The 21,886-nt window shown below is 34.2% G+C and overlaps 1 protein-coding gene across 1 annotated transcript; it reads left to right on the top strand.

Moving 5' to 3' along the window:
• The first annotated feature begins 5,623 nt into the window (after positions 1 to 5,623).
• LOC133680403 (translation factor GUF1 homolog, chloroplastic) lies at positions 5,624 to 16,772 on the top strand. The gene is made up of 21 exons (XM_062103329.1): positions 5,624 to 6,059; positions 6,215 to 6,301; positions 6,575 to 6,631; positions 6,854 to 6,919; positions 7,077 to 7,139; positions 8,191 to 8,235; positions 8,351 to 8,451; positions 8,938 to 9,034; positions 9,568 to 9,639; positions 10,421 to 10,575; positions 10,661 to 10,718; positions 11,475 to 11,555; positions 11,638 to 11,724; positions 12,508 to 12,579; positions 12,689 to 12,823; positions 12,954 to 13,027; positions 13,330 to 13,417; positions 14,508 to 14,585; positions 15,976 to 16,051; positions 16,324 to 16,364; positions 16,582 to 16,772. The coding sequence occupies exons 1-21, from the start codon at positions 5,652 to 5,654 to the stop codon at positions 16,675 to 16,677; spliced, it is 2,037 nt and encodes a 678-aa protein (XP_061959313.1). The 5' UTR covers positions 5,624 to 5,651; the 3' UTR covers positions 16,678 to 16,772.
• Positions 16,773 to 21,886: the final 5,114 nt, after the last annotated feature.

Genomic DNA, 21,886 nt, shown 5'->3' with positions numbered 1-21,886 from the left:
CAAGCGAAGAGGCTTGGACTTTGTATATGGATAATCTAGAACGTGACAAAACACTTCCTCTAGGAGAGGAACAAATTGCAAAATCTATCACAAGGGAATGTGGTGGTCTGCCTTTAGGAATTAAAACGATGGTTGGAGCCATGAGGGGAGTGATTGACATACGTGAGTGGAGGACTGCGTTGGAGGAAATTGGAAGAATCAAAAGTTAGGCAAGATGACATGGAACCTGAGGTATTTCGATTATTGAGATTTAGTTACACACACCTAAAGGATTCGGCGCTACAAAAACGTGTCTTAAACTGTTCATTATTTCCTGAAGATTTCGAGGTTGATAGGAATACTTGATTGATTATTTGATTGATGAGGGAGTGATAAAAGAGATGAAGAGTAGGTAGACAGAATTTGACAGGGGCATGCGATCCTTAATAAACTTTTAAATATCTGCTTACTAGAAAGGGGTAGAAACTCTAGTGATGAATCTGTTAGGATGCACGACTTGATTCGAGACATGGCCATCCAAATACAGCAAGAGAGCTCTCAAGTCATTGTTAAAGCAGGAGCACAATTAAGAGAATTTCTAGATACCGATTAGTGGCAGAGAAACTTGTCAGAGTTTCAATAATGGAAAACTATTTTGCAGACATTCCTTCTAACCATTCACCAAGGTGTCCTTGTCTTTCAACTTTGCCATGTCGTAATAAAGTGTTGCGATTTATTGCAGAACCATTTTTCAAGCAATTGCTCAGATCAAGATTCTTGATCTATCTTATACAAATATTTTAATATTGCTTGATTCTGTCATTGAATTAGTAAGTCTCACTGTATTATTGCTCATTAGTTGTTTAAGCTTACAACATTTATCAATAGAGAAGCTTAGGGCACTCAAGAGGCTGGATCTCAGTGAAACTGCACTTGAAAACATGCTTCAAGGCATGGAATGTCTAACCCACCTTAGGTATCTTAGACTGAATAAATGTAGTGACAAAGAGTTTTCTAGTGGGATATTACCTAAACTCTCTCACTTGCAAGTCTTTTTATGACAGGAGAGAAATAGATGGGGACAATATGACCTGGTAACAATTAAAGGTAAGGATGTAGGATGTTTGAGAAAGTTGGAGACTTCGAAATGCCATTTTAAACATCTCTCTGACTTTGTGGAGTATCTCAAATCTCGGGAGGGCCCCAAGAACTAAGCACATATAAATTCTTTGTAGGACAGTTGGGAGAACTTGATTATATCCAGTTTATGGAAGATTCCTGCAGAAATAGAAGTGTTGGGCTGGGTAACTTGAGGATCAATAGAGATGTAGAGTTTCAGGTCATGTTCCCGGATAACATTGAAGAACTGGTAATTCGATACTGTAACGATGCGAGGAGTTTATGCGGTGTTTCATCACCAATAAAGTATGCAGCTTCACTGGAGTGCCTTAACATTTGGGATTGCACTGGCATAGAGAGCTCGGTTTCATCTTCTTGGTTATGCCCCGCTTCACTACCATTGCCATCTTATAATGGTATATTTTCTGGTCTTAAAGAGTTGTGTTGTGTTGGGTGTAAGAGTATGAAGAATTTGTTCCCTCTTGTCTTGCTGCCAAACCTTGTAAACCTGGAAGTGATTAGTGTTTCCTATTGTGAGAAAATAGAGGAGATAATAGGAACAAGGGACGAAGAAAACAGCAGCTGCAATAGCCATTCCATCTCGGAATTCGTGGATCTCTCAAAGTTAAGAACTCTGCGCTTGATGGATTTACCACAACTGAAAAGTATTTGTTGTGAAAAACTGGCTTGCCATTCTCTCGAAGAAATTGAATTGAGGTGCTGTCTGGAGCTGAAGAGGATACCAATTTGTTTTCAGTGGCTTGACAATCGCCAGCCATCTCCCCCTTCTCTTAAAAAAATCAAAGTATATAAAAAAAATGGTTGGAATCAGTAGTGGAGTGGGAGCATCCTAACGCTAAGGATGTCCTACGTCCCTTTGTAATCCTTGAGGTGCCCTGGTTGTGAATGTTAATATGCCTCTTTGACAAAATAGTGAATTGCGGGTAAGCATTATGTCTCCATTGCTCACTCTGTCTCTCTTTGGCCTTAATTTTGAAGAATTTGAAGATTGGCCTCTTACAGGTATCTCAGATTCTTACACATTTGTAATTGCAGATTTTCTTTGGGAAACAAATAAATCCCAATTAATGGGCCAAACTTCAGAACTACAATTTAAAGTTTTAATGATCAAGATATACAAATGCCTTTGTTGGGTATGGACCTGAAGATTCTCACTTCTTCATAGAACTCACTTGTTCCTAAAATAGGTTTCATGTGCCCTTTTGATTACGCTGCCAAGACCATTTAAGTCATAAAGGCCAAGTGTGGCAAAGTGACCAGGGAACCTGGTCTTGGTGGCAGTAGAGTTATTGCTTTTATTGAAGATCCTGATGGTTATAAGTTTAAACTGTTGGAAAGGGGACCTACACCTGAGTCACTCTGTCAGATCATGCTTCGTGTGTTGGTGATCTTGATCGTTCTATAAATAGAAATATTCATATTGGATTTGCAGTCCATTAATGCCTTTCGTTTTTGAAATTTCAATCTATGAGGTTTTTTCTCGTTTTCTCTAGAAGCTTGCTATTTAAGTGAACCTTATTCTCAATTAAATCAAGTGGTTCGCCTCTGTCTGACTAGTCTTTACATCGTGGATTCTCAGGTGAAACTTTTTGTGATGTTATTGGGAGTCCATACTATGTTGCACCAGTGGACCTGAAGCTGGTGTATGATAGAATTGCCCCAGATATTCCACCTGATTCTGCTTCGTATTGCAACTGAAGCAACTCTGCCATGAAGAAACTTAAGAAGGCTATGCGTGTAAAGGTTCTTGCAAATGTGTAGTAGTTCAATTTTATTATGTTATCAGCTCAATTGGAGAAACAAAGAGTACTTTTATATTACTAGATTGATTGTTAAGTGAAGTTGATTGTGCTACCTCTAAAAAACAAAGGCTGATGGTGATAATTTGCTTGCACGGCTGCTTCATTTGGAAGCACATAGCTTTCTGTTTAGTAAGTTGTCTGCTTGAATATGCATAGATAAGAAATATGTTAACATTCCTTAAAATCATCATTGGGTAAAATGTTGATTGACTGCAAGTCCTTTAGCATCAGGTGTGCTGTACTGTATCTTGATCTCAGAAATGTAAGAACTCGATGGATGCCTTGCTTTCAGAAATTAGTTGTTAATTGTGTTTTCCTGAACATGTAGTTAGATTTTGCTTTTAGCTTTGAATTGTAATATCCATTTTGATTCTGTGGCAGTCATTTTGAAAGGAGCAGAGTGTCTGTTCATTGTAATGCCTAGCAGATTAGATGTAAGCCTAACAAGTAGCTGCAAGCTTTCTTCATTCTCACCCACTCTCTCACTGCTAGTTAAACATTCAAAACTAGTGAATTTTTTGTGTCACGTGCTAGCCAGGCAACAAAAAAACTATTCTTAATTCATAGTGTTATCAAACCCAACCGACCCCGTTAGATTATCGGTGATCTGTCAATTTAGCACTTAGTAGAGCTTGGTCGGTGAAAAAACTATCTATTTTTTTTTCTTTACCAAATAATGTTGTTTTTAAGGTTTTTTTTTCCCTTAAATTTCATACTTTATTTTACTTGCTAATCTAATGGTCAACTCTCTTCACCAAAATATTTTTTGGTCCATTCTATTTTTTATAATATATTTTAAAAAATAACAAAAACACTCTTTTTTTTATCATAATTTTTTAAAAAAAATTAAAAAGTTTTTTATTTAGATTTCACCGCAGGTAAACTAGGTGGGTGTTTGTTTACGCGGTAACTTTAGCTTTTAAAACAAACCGCGTAAACCAGGTGTTTGGTAACATGTAAACAACAGTTTATTGTTTGGTAATTCCCATAATTTTTTGCATCAAACCGGCGTTTTACACAAGCAGCTGTGAGCTGCTTCTCTTGTAATTCACATGGGCAGTGTTCATAACAGTGCCCATGTTAGGTGATGCCAGATGAATTATAATTCACCCCCGAGAAGCATTCACCTTGCACTGTTCACGTGAACAGTGCCAGGTAAATTTTTTTGACACTATTCACGTGAGTCAAATTTATTGGATCGCGTCCGACCTAGTAAAAAAAATTAAATTTTTTTAAAATTGTGTTTTACTAAAAAAATAATGTTTAATATTATTTAATAACACTACATAAATTAGAAGAACATCGCATAATGACGTAACATTTGTGTAATTTGATCGCAATTCCAATTCTGTTTCTGATGATATTTTACCTGATTTTGTTGCACGCTCAAAAAACCATGGAAACTATAGTCCTTATTAGATAAATTTCATACGTGATGAAATTGTAGATAATTTAATGGAATAATAAAAAGTATTTGATATAAAATATTATTTATTTAATAATATAATAATGGTAGTTAAATCTACAATATTTAAATTAAAAACCATCAATATTAATATATATATATATATATATATATATATTTTTTTTTTTAATTGTTTTGTAACCTTAATTGGAAAAACATATTTAACCAAACACATTAAATTACTTTTTATTCAACATCAATTTCAACCACAGTTTTAATCAAATATATATAAATACAAAATCAACCTCAATTAAAAGCACTTTTTATAAAACAATTTTTTTTCAAACCACAATCATATCAGCTACCACAATACCAAACACACCCAGGTCGTGGATCAAACCAAGTTTTTAATTGAATCATCTAAATTTTTTCTTTAAATCAGACTGGTTTAGATCTCGAGTTGATCTGCCGAGTCGGTTAAAATTTTATAACTAGAGTTTAGAGTCGAGATTTGATCCATAAAATATTCATTGAATATATAACTGTGTTAGAGAATAATATAAATTATATATTGGAATCTTATTTAAAAGCTTAAGCCTTTGGGTTGAATTTGTTCTTTGACACGATATCAGAGCTTTGATAATCAAGCAGTCACGAGTTCAAATCTCACAATTCTTATTTATTTGATAAAAATTAAGCACAAGGTAATTTATTATAAAAAAATATTTTAAAACCTTACTTAACAGTTTAAGCTATTAGATTGAAATGATTTTTTTAAAAATTAAATTTCTAAATTCTCTCCAAAAGAAATTTTTTTATTACACACAATTTCATAAACTATTCTTTATATCCTATTTAAATTCCTAACCCATCATAACTTTTCCAAAGCCTTACCATGAAAAATTAGTCTCAAGAACAGTGTTGTTCAAGCTATGTTAAAAAAAAGAAAAGTGAGAGTTGATTTGATTAAATTATGTGATTTAATTAAAATTTGATTTAATTTTTGTTTTGTTTTAATACAACATTATTTTATTTTTTTTTAAAAAATTATATTATTTTAAATTGATTTGAATTAAATCGTTGAATTCATAAAACAAGTCTCGATCAAAGTTATATAACGAGCCGAGTTATCCATACATGAAAGTTAGCTTGAGTGAACTTTAACGGTTTTTTTTTTCTTATTTAAAAAAAGTATACATGTATAGAAACCGAGATAGTTTAATAACTAAATTGAAACATCATTAAACAAAAAGGACTAAACTGTAGCTACCTAAATTTCAAAACAACAACAAAAGAAGCAGAGCCATTGAGAGAAGCAGAGAGCAATGGCTTCCATTCTCTTATCTTTAAACACACACACTCTCCTTCCTCTCCATACAAGAACAAGAACCACCAAAACCACTCTAAAAATCCTCCGCTTCTCCCACAAACTCCCCCTCTCTTCTCCCTTTTATTGCAACCATGACACTAGACTTCACCTCCGCTGCCAAACCACCACTGGCACTCCTTCCACTGCCGATTTCGCCGCCGCGGCCGGCCAAGACCGGCTTCGTAAGGTTCCCATTAAAAATATCAGGAATTTCTGCATAATAGCTCATATTGATCATGGGAAATCCACGTTAGCTGATAAGTTGCTGCAAATGACTGGTACTGTACAGAAGAGAGAAATGAAGGAGCAATTTTTGGATAATATGGATTTGGAGAGAGAACGAGGCATCACTATTAAGCTTCAGGTGTTTTTTTTTTCAAAATTTCCGCATTAAATTTATGTTTTTTTATTGAAATTTTTTAATGCTTGATTAATTTTTTTATTTAATTTATGTTTTTATTGATATTTTTCAATTAATTGATATTTTTTTGTGGTTTTGTGCTTGATAATGCGATATAGGCGGCAAGAATGCGGTATGTGTATGAAAATGAAGGGTATTGCTTGAATTTGATTGATACTCCTGGCCATGTTGATTTCTCTTATGAGGTATGTTTTAATGATGGATGGATATTTTATAATTTTATAATTTGTATTAGCTCTGGTGGGTTCGAATCCTAGGAGATTCTGTGAGAAAGAAATTTCTTTTGGCGACCAGGGAGGGATTTAGTGTCAGTATGCAAAAGCTGGCTCGAGGATAGCTTTGTGGTTAAAAGAAAGTTAGATTGTTAGATATTTGGAAATTGTTTGCTAGAAAATGAAAATGTGTACGTGGGATGTGTTTTGAATTATTGTGTTGTTTGTGTTATTTATTTGTTGTAGGTATCTCGTTCTCTTGCTGCTTGTGAGGGTGCTCTGCTTGTTGTTGATGCTTCTCAGGTGAACTGCTTTTGTGCAATCTCTACTTGTTTTAATCTGAGAATATGATTTATTTTGCCTAGTAAAGGTTATAAATTTTCTGTTATTTTGATATGGTAGGTCTTAGTTTGAAGTTTTTCGATATAGAATCTGAAAGGAAAGCACTGTTTGCTGAATTGTTTACCTATTTGTTCAGATTTATTGTTTTCCTCGTATTGCTGAGAATTGTCTATTATTGTTTAGGGGGTGGAAGCACAAACACTGGCTAATGTTTATTTGGCCTTGGAAAACAACCTAGAAATCATCCCTGTAAGTGGGTCATCATGTTATGTTTCACATATGAGTTTGTGTGCATACACACGTGTATCCCATCTGTGAGATTCTGTAAATATATATACTAGTATTCTCTGAATTGCTTTGAATGGTTAATTCTAATTGGTTTAAATGTAATTGATTAACATTGCAGGTTTTAAACAAAATAGATCTTCCGGGTGCAGAACCAGATCGTGTTTGCAAGGAGATTGAAGAGGTTGGTTCACCAAATGGAAGAACTCCATTTGTTTAATGGGTGTGTAATCCATATTGGTTCTAGTAGTTTGGAAACTATGTTAAGTACTTAGTGAATAATGTGACTTATCATTTCATTAATTTAGCTTATTGATTAAAAAAGAAAAGAAAAGAAGACTCACTATAACAGCAAGTCACTGCACCTTTTTCTGTGACAATAATCTGCACTGGAAGTCTGATTGTGAATTGAAAAATTCTTCCAGAGAAAAGGCAAGAAGGCCAACTTAATCCAAATCTGTATTTCTGTACACACACACACACACACACACGCAATCTGCACTGGAAGTCTGATTGTGAATTGAAAAATTCTTCCAGAGAAAAGGCAAGAAGGCCAACTTAATCTAAATCTGTATTTCTGTACACACACACACACACACACAATCTGCACTGGAAGTCTGATTGTGAATTGAAAAATTCTTCCAGAGAAAAGGCAAGAAAGCCAACTGAATCCAAATCTGTATTTCTGTACACACACACACACACACACACAATCTGCACTGGAAGTCTGATTGTGAATTGAAAAATTCTTCCAGAGAAAAGGCAAGAAGGCCAACTTAATCCAAATCTGTATTTCTGCACACACACACACACACACACAATCTGCACTGGAAGTCTGATTGTGAATTGAAAAATTCTTCCAGAGAAAAGGCAAGAAGGCCAACTTAATCCAAATCTGTATTTCTGCACACACACACACACACACACACTTTATCCATAGCTTACTGTGCTTGTGTTGAATCCTTATTTGATCAATTAATTATTTTCATTTTATGTTTCAAGCTGAAAGACATGGATTTCTGTTTGCTAACAATTGCTTCAAAACTCACAGCTAAATGTCTCCACACACACACACACACACACACACACACTCTTTATCCATAGCTTACTGTGCTTGTGTTGAATCCTTGTTTGATCAATTAATTATTTTCATTTTTTGTTTCAAGCTGAAAGACATGGATTTCTGTTTGCTAACAATTGCTTCAAAACTCACAGCTAAATGTCTCTCCATGTAGGTTATTGGTTTGGATTGTAGCAATGCAATACACTGCTCTGCAAAGGTTGGTTCATGACTATTTTCTTGATGCAACTCATGTTCTCCATTTCCTGCATGGTGGAAAAGGATATTTCTTCCTTATAAAGTAATCTTCGCTTGTGTTGCTATTTGTTCTACAGGAGGGAATAGGTATAACTGAAATTCTGAATGCAATTGTTGAGCGGGTACCCCCACCCCGTGATACTGCTGCAATGCCTTTGAGGGCCTTAATATTTGATAGGTACAGACTTTTCATCATCACTGGACCCATCAATATTTATGGACTCCTAGTAGAATGATACTAACAGTCTTTGTTTGTATAGTGTGTGTTTATTCATGCACCTGTTAGTATCTAACTTCCATCAAAGATAAATCTGCTGATTTAGATATTTTGACATCCAACATTATGACAATAACAAACCAGGTGGCGCATAGTTGAGATCAAATGAAACCTGAGCAGTGTGAACAAGAAAATTTATTTAAAGCGTTTTGTCATAAACATCCCTGGTTTAGCTGCTGAGATCTTTTTCCTCTTCCTCCTCTTCTTTTTAGAATATATTTTGATGGGAAGGGCAATGCTTTCCTTAGCCCATTTGCTTATCAACCAATTAACCTTCTACTGTACTGACATCTGTTTGTCCACATTGTGTTTATTTTACATTTGCCTCACCAACAGTAGAAATGACATTCTTTAGCCTGTATTGTAACCTTATAAATCCTTTTGCAGCTACTATGATCCATATCGTGGTGTTATTGTGTATTTTCGAGTCATAGATGGGAATATAAAGAAAGGCGACAGAATTTATTTTATGGCCAGTGAGAAGGTAAAGTATTCTTGTTAATCAATTCTTTTGCCCCAAATAAATTATGTACTTTCTTTCTACTGCAGACTCAGCAATGTACAGCTGACATGTGTTCAAAATAACTGTTACCAGATCAGCAAATTTAGACTGTCCCGGTTGTGTTCTTCAATTATGGCTGTGGTTGCATGGGTTTGTTAAAAGAATTTGCTAATAACCTTTAGAGATGCCAGCACTTCCATTAAATAACGATCATGATTTTTCATTACAAATACACGAGTTATCTATTATGTTGTCAAGATTTGAGCAATGAAGCTAAAACAAAACATTCAATGAGTTTATCAAGTGTAATGGCTGTTATGTTCCCATTGACTGTTATTGGCAAGACGCTGACTGTAAATGGGTGTAAACTAATGGAACTTGAAATTAAAAATGGGACTTCAAAACCTTTCAAGTGACTGTAATGTGGTGTAAAGAACTATTTTCTGAAACCAAGGTTCTGATAAATGCTTACATATTCTTGTAGTTTTCCTAATAAATCATTCTTAAAATGACAGGATTATTATGCGGATGAAATTGGAGTTTTATCTCCCAATCAGATGCAAGTGGAAGAATTGTATGCGGGTGAGGTAAAATTTCCTTTCTGAATGACGTTGATTAGAATGGGCTTTTGTGTTGCTTGCTTGGGTTGTTTTCTAGTGTCTAAAAACATGGTATTTGGAAGAAAATTGCAAAATGGATTGATGATTCTTTTGTATTTTGATCATATAAATGATGAGTGCCTAATCACTCAATGTTTTCTGTGTAAGTGACATCATTGTCCATATTATTCTTGTTTCTTGTATCTGCAAATCTGTTATCTCCAATCATCAGCAAGATTGCTTGTGAACTTAAACACAATCAAGGTTCGTAATTAAATACATTTTGTTATCAGGACTGCGATCTCTGTGTGTTTGTATTCATGCTCATGGAATCAGAACAAACCTTCATAAACGATGCATCTTTTAGTGGTTCTAACCTGTAAACCAATTGAAGAGTGGGGATCCTTGATGGTCATTGATATATCTTCACAATTGGACAAGCTAAGGGGTACTGTACTGGTTATCTTTCAGTGTTCAGCCAATTATAGTCTCCTCTCTTTTTCTCTGCCATCACTCATACTCATTGTTTTTTTCTTTTTTCTTTCCCTTTTTAGACATAATGATGAAGCTCATTCTGTTTTCCATGTTCTGTCTCTGTGTGTGTGTGTGTGTGAGAGAGTGTGTTTCAAACATGTTTCTGTGAACTAATTTTGGAAAACTTTTTTTTCTTTATATATCTTGTTACTCTAATGTAGTCTTTTTTAAGATATAGGTGTATTTGTCTTTTAACTCGTAACTACTTTTCCCTCCTCATATTGTACTTATTCAGGTAGGCTACCTTTCTGCTTCTATCAGATCAGTAGCAGATGCCAGGGTGGGTGATACCATTACTCACTACAGTAGAAAGGCGGAACAATCATTGCCTGGATATGAGGAAGCCACCCCAATGGTGTTCTGCGGCCTATTCCCGGTTGATGCAGACCAGTACTGACATCTTTTTTGCTCTTGTTAAGTTTGCTACTTTGTGCACGTCTGTAGAATTTCTCATCTTCAACTCTCTCATTGACAGGTTTTCTGAGTTGCGTGATGCTTTGGAAAAACTGCAACTTAATGATGCTGCCTTGAAGGTAAATTGTTTCTTACTAGTGATTATAAAAAAAAGGGTGTCTTTAGATAAAGATCAAGGTGATTGGAAATAATTTGATTAGGTTATGACAGGTGATATGAATTTGGTTTGGCTACTGGATTGCTATGTATTTTTGGTAGCTATGTTGCTTTCCATTATCTCCTTCGGTATCATGTAGCAATTGAGGACTGGATGGGCTTATTCATTTTTATTGTTCGTCCCATTTGTTGGGTTCTCTCCATTTCGTTTTTATGATTATTTTCGATAGTAGTGAACTTGAGTTGGAACATGACATTGTTTGGATTTGTGCAAATGGCTTTGGAGTAGATGCTGTGGAAGGTCATCTTCTGATTGCTTCTGAGATTTGAAATGGATGTTGTGGATGTTATTTTTTTTTCAATTGTCTTGTGAAATCCTGCATATGGATTTGTGGATTGTAGATGGGAGCAGTTCTTTTCTAGGATAGTGACACCTTGTGCGTTCTGGGTTTGTGAGGCAAGAGTTTCAGATACTGTGAAGCAAAGGGGCGGGGGTAGTTGAGATAACAAATTGGGGTTGTGAAAAGCTTATTCACATGGTTTTTAGAATTTCAGTGTATGACTTTGGCACCTAGTTTTGTCTGCACCTGTTTTTTCTTCATGCCCTCCTCTCATTAGAGGTCTCTTGTACGCTTTTCCACATGTTAGAGCAGTACACCCTTTATAACCAATCATTTATTAGAGGAATTGCTTATCCTTGTTTTTGGTTAAATTTTCAGTTCGAGCCTGAAACATCAAATGCCATGGGTTTTGGCTTTAGGTGTGGATTCTTAGGTCTTCTCCACATGGAAATTGTTCAGGTTTGCCTTGCTACAACTTCTCAGCTATGCTGTCAATTTATGAAAATTTAGCATTGTCTTTGAACAATTTATCTTCTTACAGGAAAGGCTGGAGAGAGAATACAATCTAAGCCTAATTACTACTGCTCCAAGTGTGGTATACAGAGTGCACTGCGTGGATGATGATATTGTAATTTCTGCTTGCTCCTGGATCCAGTAGCACTTAATAACTGATGTTGATACTCGATGGATATTTGCTGCCAATCAATGATTTTGCATAACTACATGTATTTATGGAGAGATGAATTTTGTCAACTTTCCCTTTATTGTGATCTTATTGTCCTCCTGGTTCAGTCTACAAGCAAACACAAACTGTAAACCCTAACATTGACCTGTAGATGATATTAGGCTTATTCTATTAGATAATTTACAGAGCATATATGAACTCCTTTTTCTTTTTGATAAACCAGAAATTTTTAAAGTTTGTCAACCATAATTTTTATTTGACAATTAGGTGGTATCCTTGTACAAGCTAGCTTGCATGCACCAAGACTAAGCCCACCTGCCCTTATGGTTAAAGTCACACCATTCTGTATGGGGACTAGGGGATTCATAAGAAATTACGTTATCGTGGTTTGGCCTTGGAGTGAACCCTGGTTGCCTAGGTGGGGAGCTGCCCACTTGCCAACTAAGCCAACCCTCAAGTTTACTGTCTGCTATGTTCCATGTAATCTTAAAGTACCCTGCCATGATGAGGTTTTCCTCAACAGTTGCAGTATAATAACTGTGTCCTTTTTAGCAACCACCTTTTAACATGCCATAAATCGTGCAGTTGATGTTTCTTGTAATGCTTGATCTAGTTTATGCATTTCTTTATGGTTAGTTGTTTATTTTAATTGTGTTATAACAGCTTAATGTGTCTAAATTTTGTGTCATGCTATATCTTACATGCAAAATGTTCATTTTGGTGAAGGTTGAGTGCTCAAATCCATCTCTACTTCCTGAACCTGGGAAAAGGCGATCAGTTGAGGAGCCATTTGTAAAGGTCTGTTGTACGCACTGATGTTTATTATTTTCATGTTATGACATCTAGCTTACTCATCATGTTTTTAGGCTTGTAACAAAAGTTGTATTTGCTTCTTTCAAGTACACAGATCGAACTGCTTACACCGAAAGACTACATTGGCACGCTTATGGAGCTGGCTCAAGAAAGGAGAGGAGAGTTTAAAGAAATGAAATATATCACTGAGAATAGAGCATCAATCACGTATGAATTACCCCTAGCTGAGGTGACATTTTTGCTTTACTTTTGTCCTGTACTAGCACTCCTCTTCAAAGTCTCATTTCACTGAATTATTCTCTCTTTACAGTCTAATTATTCATTCTTGTCTCTTAGTTTTCTGCATGTTAACTTGACAGATGGTAGGTGATTTTTTTGACCAGCTCAAGTCCAGAAGTAAGGGATATGCTAGCATGGAGTATACAGTTGTTGGGTAAATGCATATAATGCTTTGTGAGATGGGAAAAAAATGTCTATAGATATTCTTGTGTGCTCTTGCCTGGCAGTGGTTTGCATGTCTAAATACAAGCAGGGTAGCTTTTATTCTTATTGGCATCGACATACTTAAATTCTTTTGTCGGAAGTATTGTTGTTTTCAAAACGAATGCCATGTATCATTTCATTTTCATCTTTTACATGGCATGGATTTTTAACTTCCTTGTATGTATTCCTCCAAATTACCAAAGATGATTTACTCACAGCAATTTACATTTCGTTATAAAATTTGATCGATAGGTACAAGGAAAGTGATTTGATAAGGCTTGACATTCAAATCAACGGTGATCCTGTTGAACCATTAGCAACTATTGTGCACAAGGATAAGGTAATTTTCAAGACTCATCATTTGAGTCTTTAAAGTGTAGAGAAGTGTGTACATATCTGGAGGACTGGTGCATGTTTATTTGAAATTCAACACTGTACAGATGAAACTTAAGGAGTTGTTTAATGGATATTATGGTTAAATTTGGTAGGAACCTTCTGCGATTTGATGACAAAAATTTAACTGCTTCTGCTACCACAAGTGTGACACATGTAAGAATGAAGTATGGAATTTCAAAAAGAAAACAATTTTTTAGAAACGAGGATGACTAGGTTTACTAATGAACACAAATAGCTAATTCCTTGGACATTTACAGGCTTGTCCTGTGATATAATGTTTTTAGATGCTTCAATGGTCCAAGCAAATGAGCTAGCTACAAGTACTGTTGTTACTGTATATCCAGGAGAGAATGATGGAGGCGATCTCTAAAGGAACTGAATTCTCAGTTGCCTGCTTCTTCAAAAACATGGGGGATGCATTTGTATTGTGCCCTCCTGTTGTTTATGGTCCAAATGATGATGTGGAGAGGGAGTAATCGGTGATTGTGTGGTTTTAAATAAATTTTCATTTCTATAATATATTATTAAGTTATAAGAGTTGTCTTATAAAGAGAATTCTTGTGCACTTGATTGAAATCTTTTTCAATGCGGGGTTGATGAGTGGAATAGCGGGAGAAGAATAAGATGTCCAAGAATGAGAGATGATTTGAATGCCTTGAGGTCAAAATTGAGACATTGCCTAATATGTAAGGATAAACATGTAGCATGTAGAAAGTATATCCCCTTCTTTTTCTTTTTTCAATCTTAATTATGTCAATTTTGTGCTGGTTTCCTCTTTGGCATTTGATAGATAACTTCTGAAGAGTTTCTTAACATTTTGCTCATGTTTTCTTGGAGCCAAGTTCTTGATTTTTGTTACTTTATTTTTATGTAACACTGTAGCATCTCTATTAGTCAGTCTTTTATTGAAAGTCCTTATCATTGAATGATATGAAAAGGTCCTCATTCTAAAGTACCTATCCTGCGGAAGTTTTTATGTTGAGTTAAATGCTTTGTTGCCTGCCATATCTTATGTTGGATGAGCTCCTTTTCAGGCATATTCTGTTGGAAGGGCTTTGACCCAGAAGTTGAAGGAGCTAATACCACGGCAAATGTTCAAAGTACCCATTCAAGTGAGGATTCTTTCTCTTTCAATGAGTAATGCTACAGCAGTGCTACTCATTATAAAATAACCAATCTACAGTTGTTTTTTCTTTTTCCACCATAAATTTGCTTCACGCTACTCATCAAATTGTACATGTATTTCTGATGCAAGAAATGCATTAAGAATTTCGACTGCATGCTTCATGACTTCATGACTTCAATGGCTAACACAGTTAAATGTGCAAGATTTCGACTGCATGCTTCATGACTTCAATTTGAGCAAAACCACATGTCACCATGTTAGTGATGCCTGGTGTCATTAAATATGTTAGTTTTCATGTAACGTGTTATTGTTTCTTTCTTCAAATCATGTTGTTGTCAACTAATTAGTTACTGTTAAACTCTGCTAACATTGGTTTTATATCTCATGCTTTCTATACTTTTGAAGCATCAACACATGAAAAGCTGGGTGTATGCACGATAAGCTTGTTAAAAGTACTAAATGGAATGTCACGGATCCTATCTTCCCTAAAATCTCAAATGGTCCAATGAACCTTGGGCTAAGCTTTCCATTCCTTCCAAATCTCACAATTCCTTTGGCGGGTTGAGACCTTCAGGAAAACTCAATCACCCACTTGGAACTCTAAGCTACAACGACATTTATCTGAATAACTTTTTTTTAGTCTACTTTTAGCTGTTTGTTGTTTGTAGCCATAACTCTGGTACCAATGGTTCTATTTCTCATGATTTCTATTTCTTGTTAAAACTTGATACTTAATTTTAATAAAATAGAATATGAATATAGAAAGAATTCATAATCATCCGGTTAGGATTGATCTAAACCAGCCCATTATGCATACGATTCAACATGCCAAGTATTAAACAACTTATTAGAAACACAAGACAGTCAATCAGAAATGTCACCAAATCCCCCAACTTATTAGAAACACAAGACAGTCAATCAGAAATGTCACCAAATCCCCCGCTCTCGGGGGATGCCCTCAAGTGCCTAGGGACATGTACTAGGGTGTATGTGCGGCTCGTTCAGATTTCAGATTGTGGGTTGGGACAAAAAGAAAGAATTTTTTCACTATCCGTGATCAGTACCGATGAATATGATAGAATGGAAGACTACCCTTCACTATTCTAATTGTTTCCCGCATTAATTAGTTTCTTTTCCTGTCAATAATATTTGAACTTATAACCTGTTACAGTGAGATCTAAGTAGAAATTTTAGGACTTGCATTAGTTCTTCCGTTAGTTTACTTTTTCCCAACAATATTTTAACATCTGCTACATAATTCCAGAGACATAAATGCATGATAGTTTGGCATCCCCAACACTATCCATTCTGATTCTCAAAGAAAAATAAAATAAAAAACATCATCCACTATGGTACTTAACATCCTTTCGTTTCAGGCATGCATAGGTGCAAAAGTCATTGCTAGTGAATCTTTATCAGCAATTAGAAAGGATGTCCTGGCCAAATGCTATGGTGAGATCACACTCTGCTTCTTAGAACATTGTACACTCAACTACTAGTTGATTGATATGCATCATGAGACACACACAGCTTCCAGATGTTTGGTGCTTTTCTCCTTTCTCAATCATCTGGCATGGAATATCTACTTGTTTATGTTTTCCCCATACAGAACTCCTAAATTCCAGTGGGGTTTTGTTCCGCAAGGAAAGTTAGTAGATTGCTTACAAGTAACCTGTGCTCGATATTTACATTACAAGCATTTTTTCGCTTCTCTATCAATGCAGGTGGCGACATTTCAAGGAAGAAGAAATTGCTCAAGAAACAGGTACATCATAGTTCAAGTTCTTAGGTTATAGCGTTGACGCTCTTCATTATATTATGGATAATGGTGTTTCATTATACACCAATATGAAGAACTAAAAACAGATCAAAATTGTCTGCCATTATAAGCCCCCTGAAAGTTAAACAAATTTTTCAGAAAATTGATTTAATTTTGCTGATAAATGTTGCTGTCCCTAATTATTGTACCATTTTTCTTACAGGCTGCAGGGAAGAAAAGAATGAAGGCCATAGGCAAGGTTGATGTACCTCAAGAAGCCTTCATGGCTGTGTTGAAACTTGAAAAGGAAGTATTGTAACTGCATTATAATCTCAATTGAAACAAATTATGATGTTTCATTATTGATTAATTTAATAATAAAAGATAAAATTAAAAAAAAATTCAATTAAAAAACTTTGAAGTCAATTAGCATAATTCATAACTCGGATTATAAAACCGTGATAACTTTATAAAGAAAAAAAATGAAGTCAATTTTTATTTAGCATGATGTTGAAGGATTGTGTTAAAAAAAATCAAACAAAAAAAGAACAAAAAATTAAGCTGAGTCAATTTAGGTTAAATTGTCAAATATAGGTCTGGAGATCGAGATAATTCTATAGAAATAAATAAAAAATAAATTATAAAATCTAATTTCTAATCAACTTAATATTGAAGAATGATATTAAAATAAAAATATTTAATTAAAAAAAATAAAAAACTTGAGTTAACTTAATTAATCATCAAAACTCGCGATCTAGGTTATAAGATTGATAACTTTGTAGAAAATAAATGAAAAAAAAACTATGAAACTCAATTCCTAATTAATCTAGGATTGAATGATAAAGTCAAGAAAAAATAAATTTAAAAAGAATAATTTTTTTAACTCGAGATAACATGACTAATTTGTGAAACACATGTCCTGGTTCATAGGATTGAAATAACTCTATAGAAAGCATGTCTCTATGAAAAGCAAGTTAAAATAAAATATGAATTACAATATTTAGTAAATCAATTGATGGGGGATGGAATTGAAAAAAAAAATTATTAAATATTAGAGGATGAAATTTAAAAAATTTGAGATTTAAAAAATAGGTCTTCAAATTTTTCAAGGGACAAAGTGAAAATGACCTTCGCATTTCATTGTTATAGTAATGTGTCAAGGCCTTTTAGTATATGTTAACATCTCACTTCAAATTTTTTAAAAATTTTCAAAGCTAATTATGAGATGAAAAGAAAAAAAAACAATTTAAGTCAATTGATCAAACTCGTGACTCGGATTATAAAATCGAGATAACTTCATAAACATAAACCAAAACAAATTATAAAGTTGCATTCCCAACCAACCCAATATTGAAGAATTAAATTGAAAAAAAAATCTACTAAAAAATGACTAAAATACCCTGAGTCAACCGGCTTAACTCGCAACTTGAGTTATAATATCGAAATAACTATATGTAGAGAAAAAAAGAAGCCAATTTTCAATTAACTCGATGTTGAATGATTGCATTTACAAAATAAAAGCAAAAAAATAAGCCAAGTCAACCTAGGTTAATTTGCGAAACCCAAGTCAGAAGACCAAGATAACTAAATGAAAAATAAATAAAAAATAAATTTTAAAGTTCAATTTCAAATCAATCTAATATTGAAGAATGAAATTAAAATTAAAAAAAAAACAAAAAAGAAATTCGAGTTAACCTAACTAACCTACAAAAACCACGACTCGGGTCATAAAACCGTGACAACCCAACATAAAGAAAATAAAAAATAATTATGAAGTTCAATTTCTAATCAATTCAATGTTGAAAGATGAAGTTAAGGAAAAAATTAATTTAAAAAATGATAAAAAATGACCTAAGTCAACATGGCTAACCTGTGAAACTCGTAATCCAATTCATAAGATCGAAGTAATTCCATAGAAATCAAGAAATCCAATACTCATTAAAAAAATTTATAGATGATGAAATTGAAAAAAAAATAAAATTAAAAAACAAATCCTCAAAATTCTTAAGGAATAAAGTGAAAAAAACCTTTTCATTTCACAATTCATTGCTATAATGATGTGACAAGGCCTTTTATTATATGTTAACATCTTACTTCCAATCTTTAAAAAATTTCTCAAAGTCAATTTTGAGATGAAAGAACAAAAAAAACCACCCTAGTCAAATAACCAAACTTGTGATTCAAGTCATGAGACCAGAATAATCTTATAAATACAAATTAAAAAAAATTCATGAAGTCTAATTTCTAATCAATTTAATATTGAACAATAAAATTGAAAAAAAAAATCCAACTAAAAAAAACCTGAGCCAATCTTGTCAAACCTAGGTCGAGAGACCGAGATACTTTCTAATAAAATAAATAAATAAAATTATAAAGTTTGATTTTTAATTAACCGAACATTAAAGGATAAAATAAAAATAAAAATGCTCAATTAAAAAATGAAAAAAATAACTCGAGTCAATGTAGTGAACCCGCAAAACTCGCGACTCGAGTTATAAGATCGTGATAACTCTATAGAAAGCAAATAGAAAAAATATGGAGTTTAATTTCCAATCAACCCATTGATGCAAGATGAAGTTGAGAAAAAAAAATAATTTAAAAAAAGATAGAAAATTATGAGAGTCAGCATGGTTAACTTATGAAATTCATAACTCAGATCATGTGATCAAAATAACTTTATAGAAAATAAATTACGATAAATTATGAACTTCAATACCAAATAAGAAGAGAATAGATTTTTTTAAAAAAATTGTTATAACATTGATGAAATAAAAAAAAATTAAATTTTAAAAAGGGTCATAAAGTTAGAAATCAGCAGCAAAGGCATAAGCAAAAGTCGTAGCGAAAGAGGAGTTGCAGCAGCGAAGTCGGCGGAACAGTCCTAGCAGGAAGAGGATTTCTTGCAGCAGTAGGTCGGCTAAAGGAGGCTGAATCCTTGCGGTAACTAGGGAGGAAGAAAGAGGAAGTATCCGACAAGTAAACGAAAAAGGAAATTAAGTCCAAAGTTAATTAAGAGTACTTGTTATATGCGGCGAAGAACGCTCCCTTTTCTCAGCCCGGGCATAACTTGGTTTCTGATTTGAGTTCTTATTTGTGAGAACTATCTTACGTAAGTTTAGGATTATCTTTATTTGTTATACTCTTCTTAAGCTCTCCTGAAAGGGTATAGCCAAGATGCATCGAAGTTTTAACGAGTAAGAAATAAATTATCAAATATTTTTTAGGAACTTTTCTAAACTTCTTTTGTTTTTATCCTGAATCAACGGCGTCTATACTACTTTGATTAATACGAAAATACAAGGGGCATCCTTTCATGAGTAAGGCCAATATAAACTATTGTTTATGTAAAATCATTGCCAAAGTGCTTTTCATCATGGTAATGCATTAGATATATCAAGATCTTAATGACCTAATTCAAATCTCACTGCTTAAACTCTTGGACTAGATGTGTTTTTTAAATCATTTAGCATTTATTGATGGTAGAGTGGACGGCGCTCTGATTGCAGATGAGGTAGTCGAAAGAGAAGACGAATTCAGGGCTTCCTTTTCAAACTAGACTTCGAGAAAGTGTTTGATTCAGTGACTTGGGGTTACTTCAGAATACGAGATGCATGGGTTTTTGAAAGAAATGGCTAAACTGGATTTCTCAGTGCATCACAACTTCTAGGATACCAACTTTTTATCGATGGGTCCCTTACTTCATAGTTTCATGTTTCCAAAGGAATTTGGCAGGGAGACACCACCACCTTTCCTTTACAATATAGTAGCTGCAGGGCTCGCCGGAGAGCAGGCGAGAGTGGTCTATTTATGGAATCAAGTTTGGGGATAATCTATCTGTTAGCTATCTTCAATATGCCGATTCTTTTGAATGTTAAAACAATTATGCGTTGGTTTGAGATGTACTCAGGTTTGGAAGTGAATTTTCTGACATACAGACAAATACAACAATCACAGAGAAAAATAAAATTGGCTGAAATTACGATGTCTTCTCTTTAAGAGTTTACAGCCTCTTAAAACCGACCATTACAAAGAGAAAAATTAGAATTCTAAGAAAGATAACAAAATTGGCTCAAATGATTTTTTTCAAGCTTAATTTAAGGATCTTTCAAAACTCAGCTAATTACAGCAAAATTTGAATCTATATAACGATATGATCGAATGTTATAGCTTTTTTGTCAACTTTTTAGTTTAGCGTAAACAAATCTCTTCTTGAACTTAACTATGTTCCATTGGTCCATAAGCCAGTCTACCAAGCTTTCTGTGATCCAATTTTGGATCCGAATTATCACATTTTTTTCAGACCCGCCTGCATTTTCATAAAAGCTCTATTATAGGGCTCAACGTGGATAATGATTATACTGAGATTCCATAGCTGAAGTTCTTAGCTGTAGAGTGGATTTATTATCTTGTGAATATTTGGGGTTACCCATTGTTGCAAGTTCTAGACCACTCTCTACATGGCAGCCTGTGATTCAGAAGCTATCGCCTGTTATCTTAAAAAAGTAAGTTGTTATCTTTAGGAGGAAGAATCTGCCTAATAAAGTCCGTTCTTGCTAGCACTCTACGTCTCTCTTTAAAATTCGTAGTGTAATGGCAAAAACAAAGCTTGTTGCGAAACGTAGTTTCCTCTGGAGTGGTGTTTGTGATCGAAGGAGTATTTGTGAATTAGCTCCTCTGGAGTGGTGTTTGTGATCGAAGGAGTATTTGTGAATTAGCTTGGAAGGTTCACAAAGCCCTTCTATTCAAATGGATTTGGAGATTTAGTGGTGGAAATCTCTCCGGTGTGCGCGCAGGACTTTCTTCTGATAGAATATAGACATGAGTGTAAAGGTGCTCTACCATTCTTTATGGGAAAATTATCTACTGGCTGGAAAATCATAGTAGTTCTAGCCAATGCTCAAATCTCATTAGAGATAGGGTTAGATTTGTGGTCGGATATGGCAGCAAGGTTCACTTTTGGACTGACTGTTAGAACAACAGTTGATGAACCTAATCAAGAATGTTCAGCTTTGCATTGAAGATCAGCAGGACAGATTACTGTGGATTCATGGTAGTTATATATGGGACTAAGTGAGATGTTGCAGCAGGTTTTTAGATTCAGTGTTGCTCCTGGTCCTTCCCCCATTTGTGCATATGCTAATCCTATGCGAATATTGATGTCTAATTATTAATTTGCATTATTCCTGCTTTATGCTTTTATAACTTGTTATCTTCATCTTAGACATTCGCATTTCATAGTTTAAATTATAGATGTTGTATATATTGAAGAGAAAACAACACTTTCTAATTGTACATGCAGCAGAACACATGTTTTATTGAATTTCAAAATGATTATTTATATAATAAGAAAAAATAAAATTGCAAGATATTCTCCAAGCATACTATAAACAAACTCAGCTGAGATTTTATTTTGCTTCTAGAGTCATTCTTAGTCAACAATACTCCTCATTGTTCTGCCATGAAATACTGGATTATTTGAGATTGATATTGCAGCTTGGTTGTCCACAAACAATTATGTACTTTTATTT

The sequence above is a fragment of the Populus nigra genome, chromosome 1 (genome assembly GCF_951802175.1).
Source record: "Populus nigra chromosome 1, ddPopNigr1.1, whole genome shotgun sequence".
Taxonomy (NCBI): Eukaryota; Viridiplantae; Streptophyta; class Magnoliopsida; order Malpighiales; family Salicaceae; genus Populus; species Populus nigra.
Note: the sequence above shows the minus strand (reverse complement) of the source record. Positions and strands in the feature narration are given on the sequence as shown.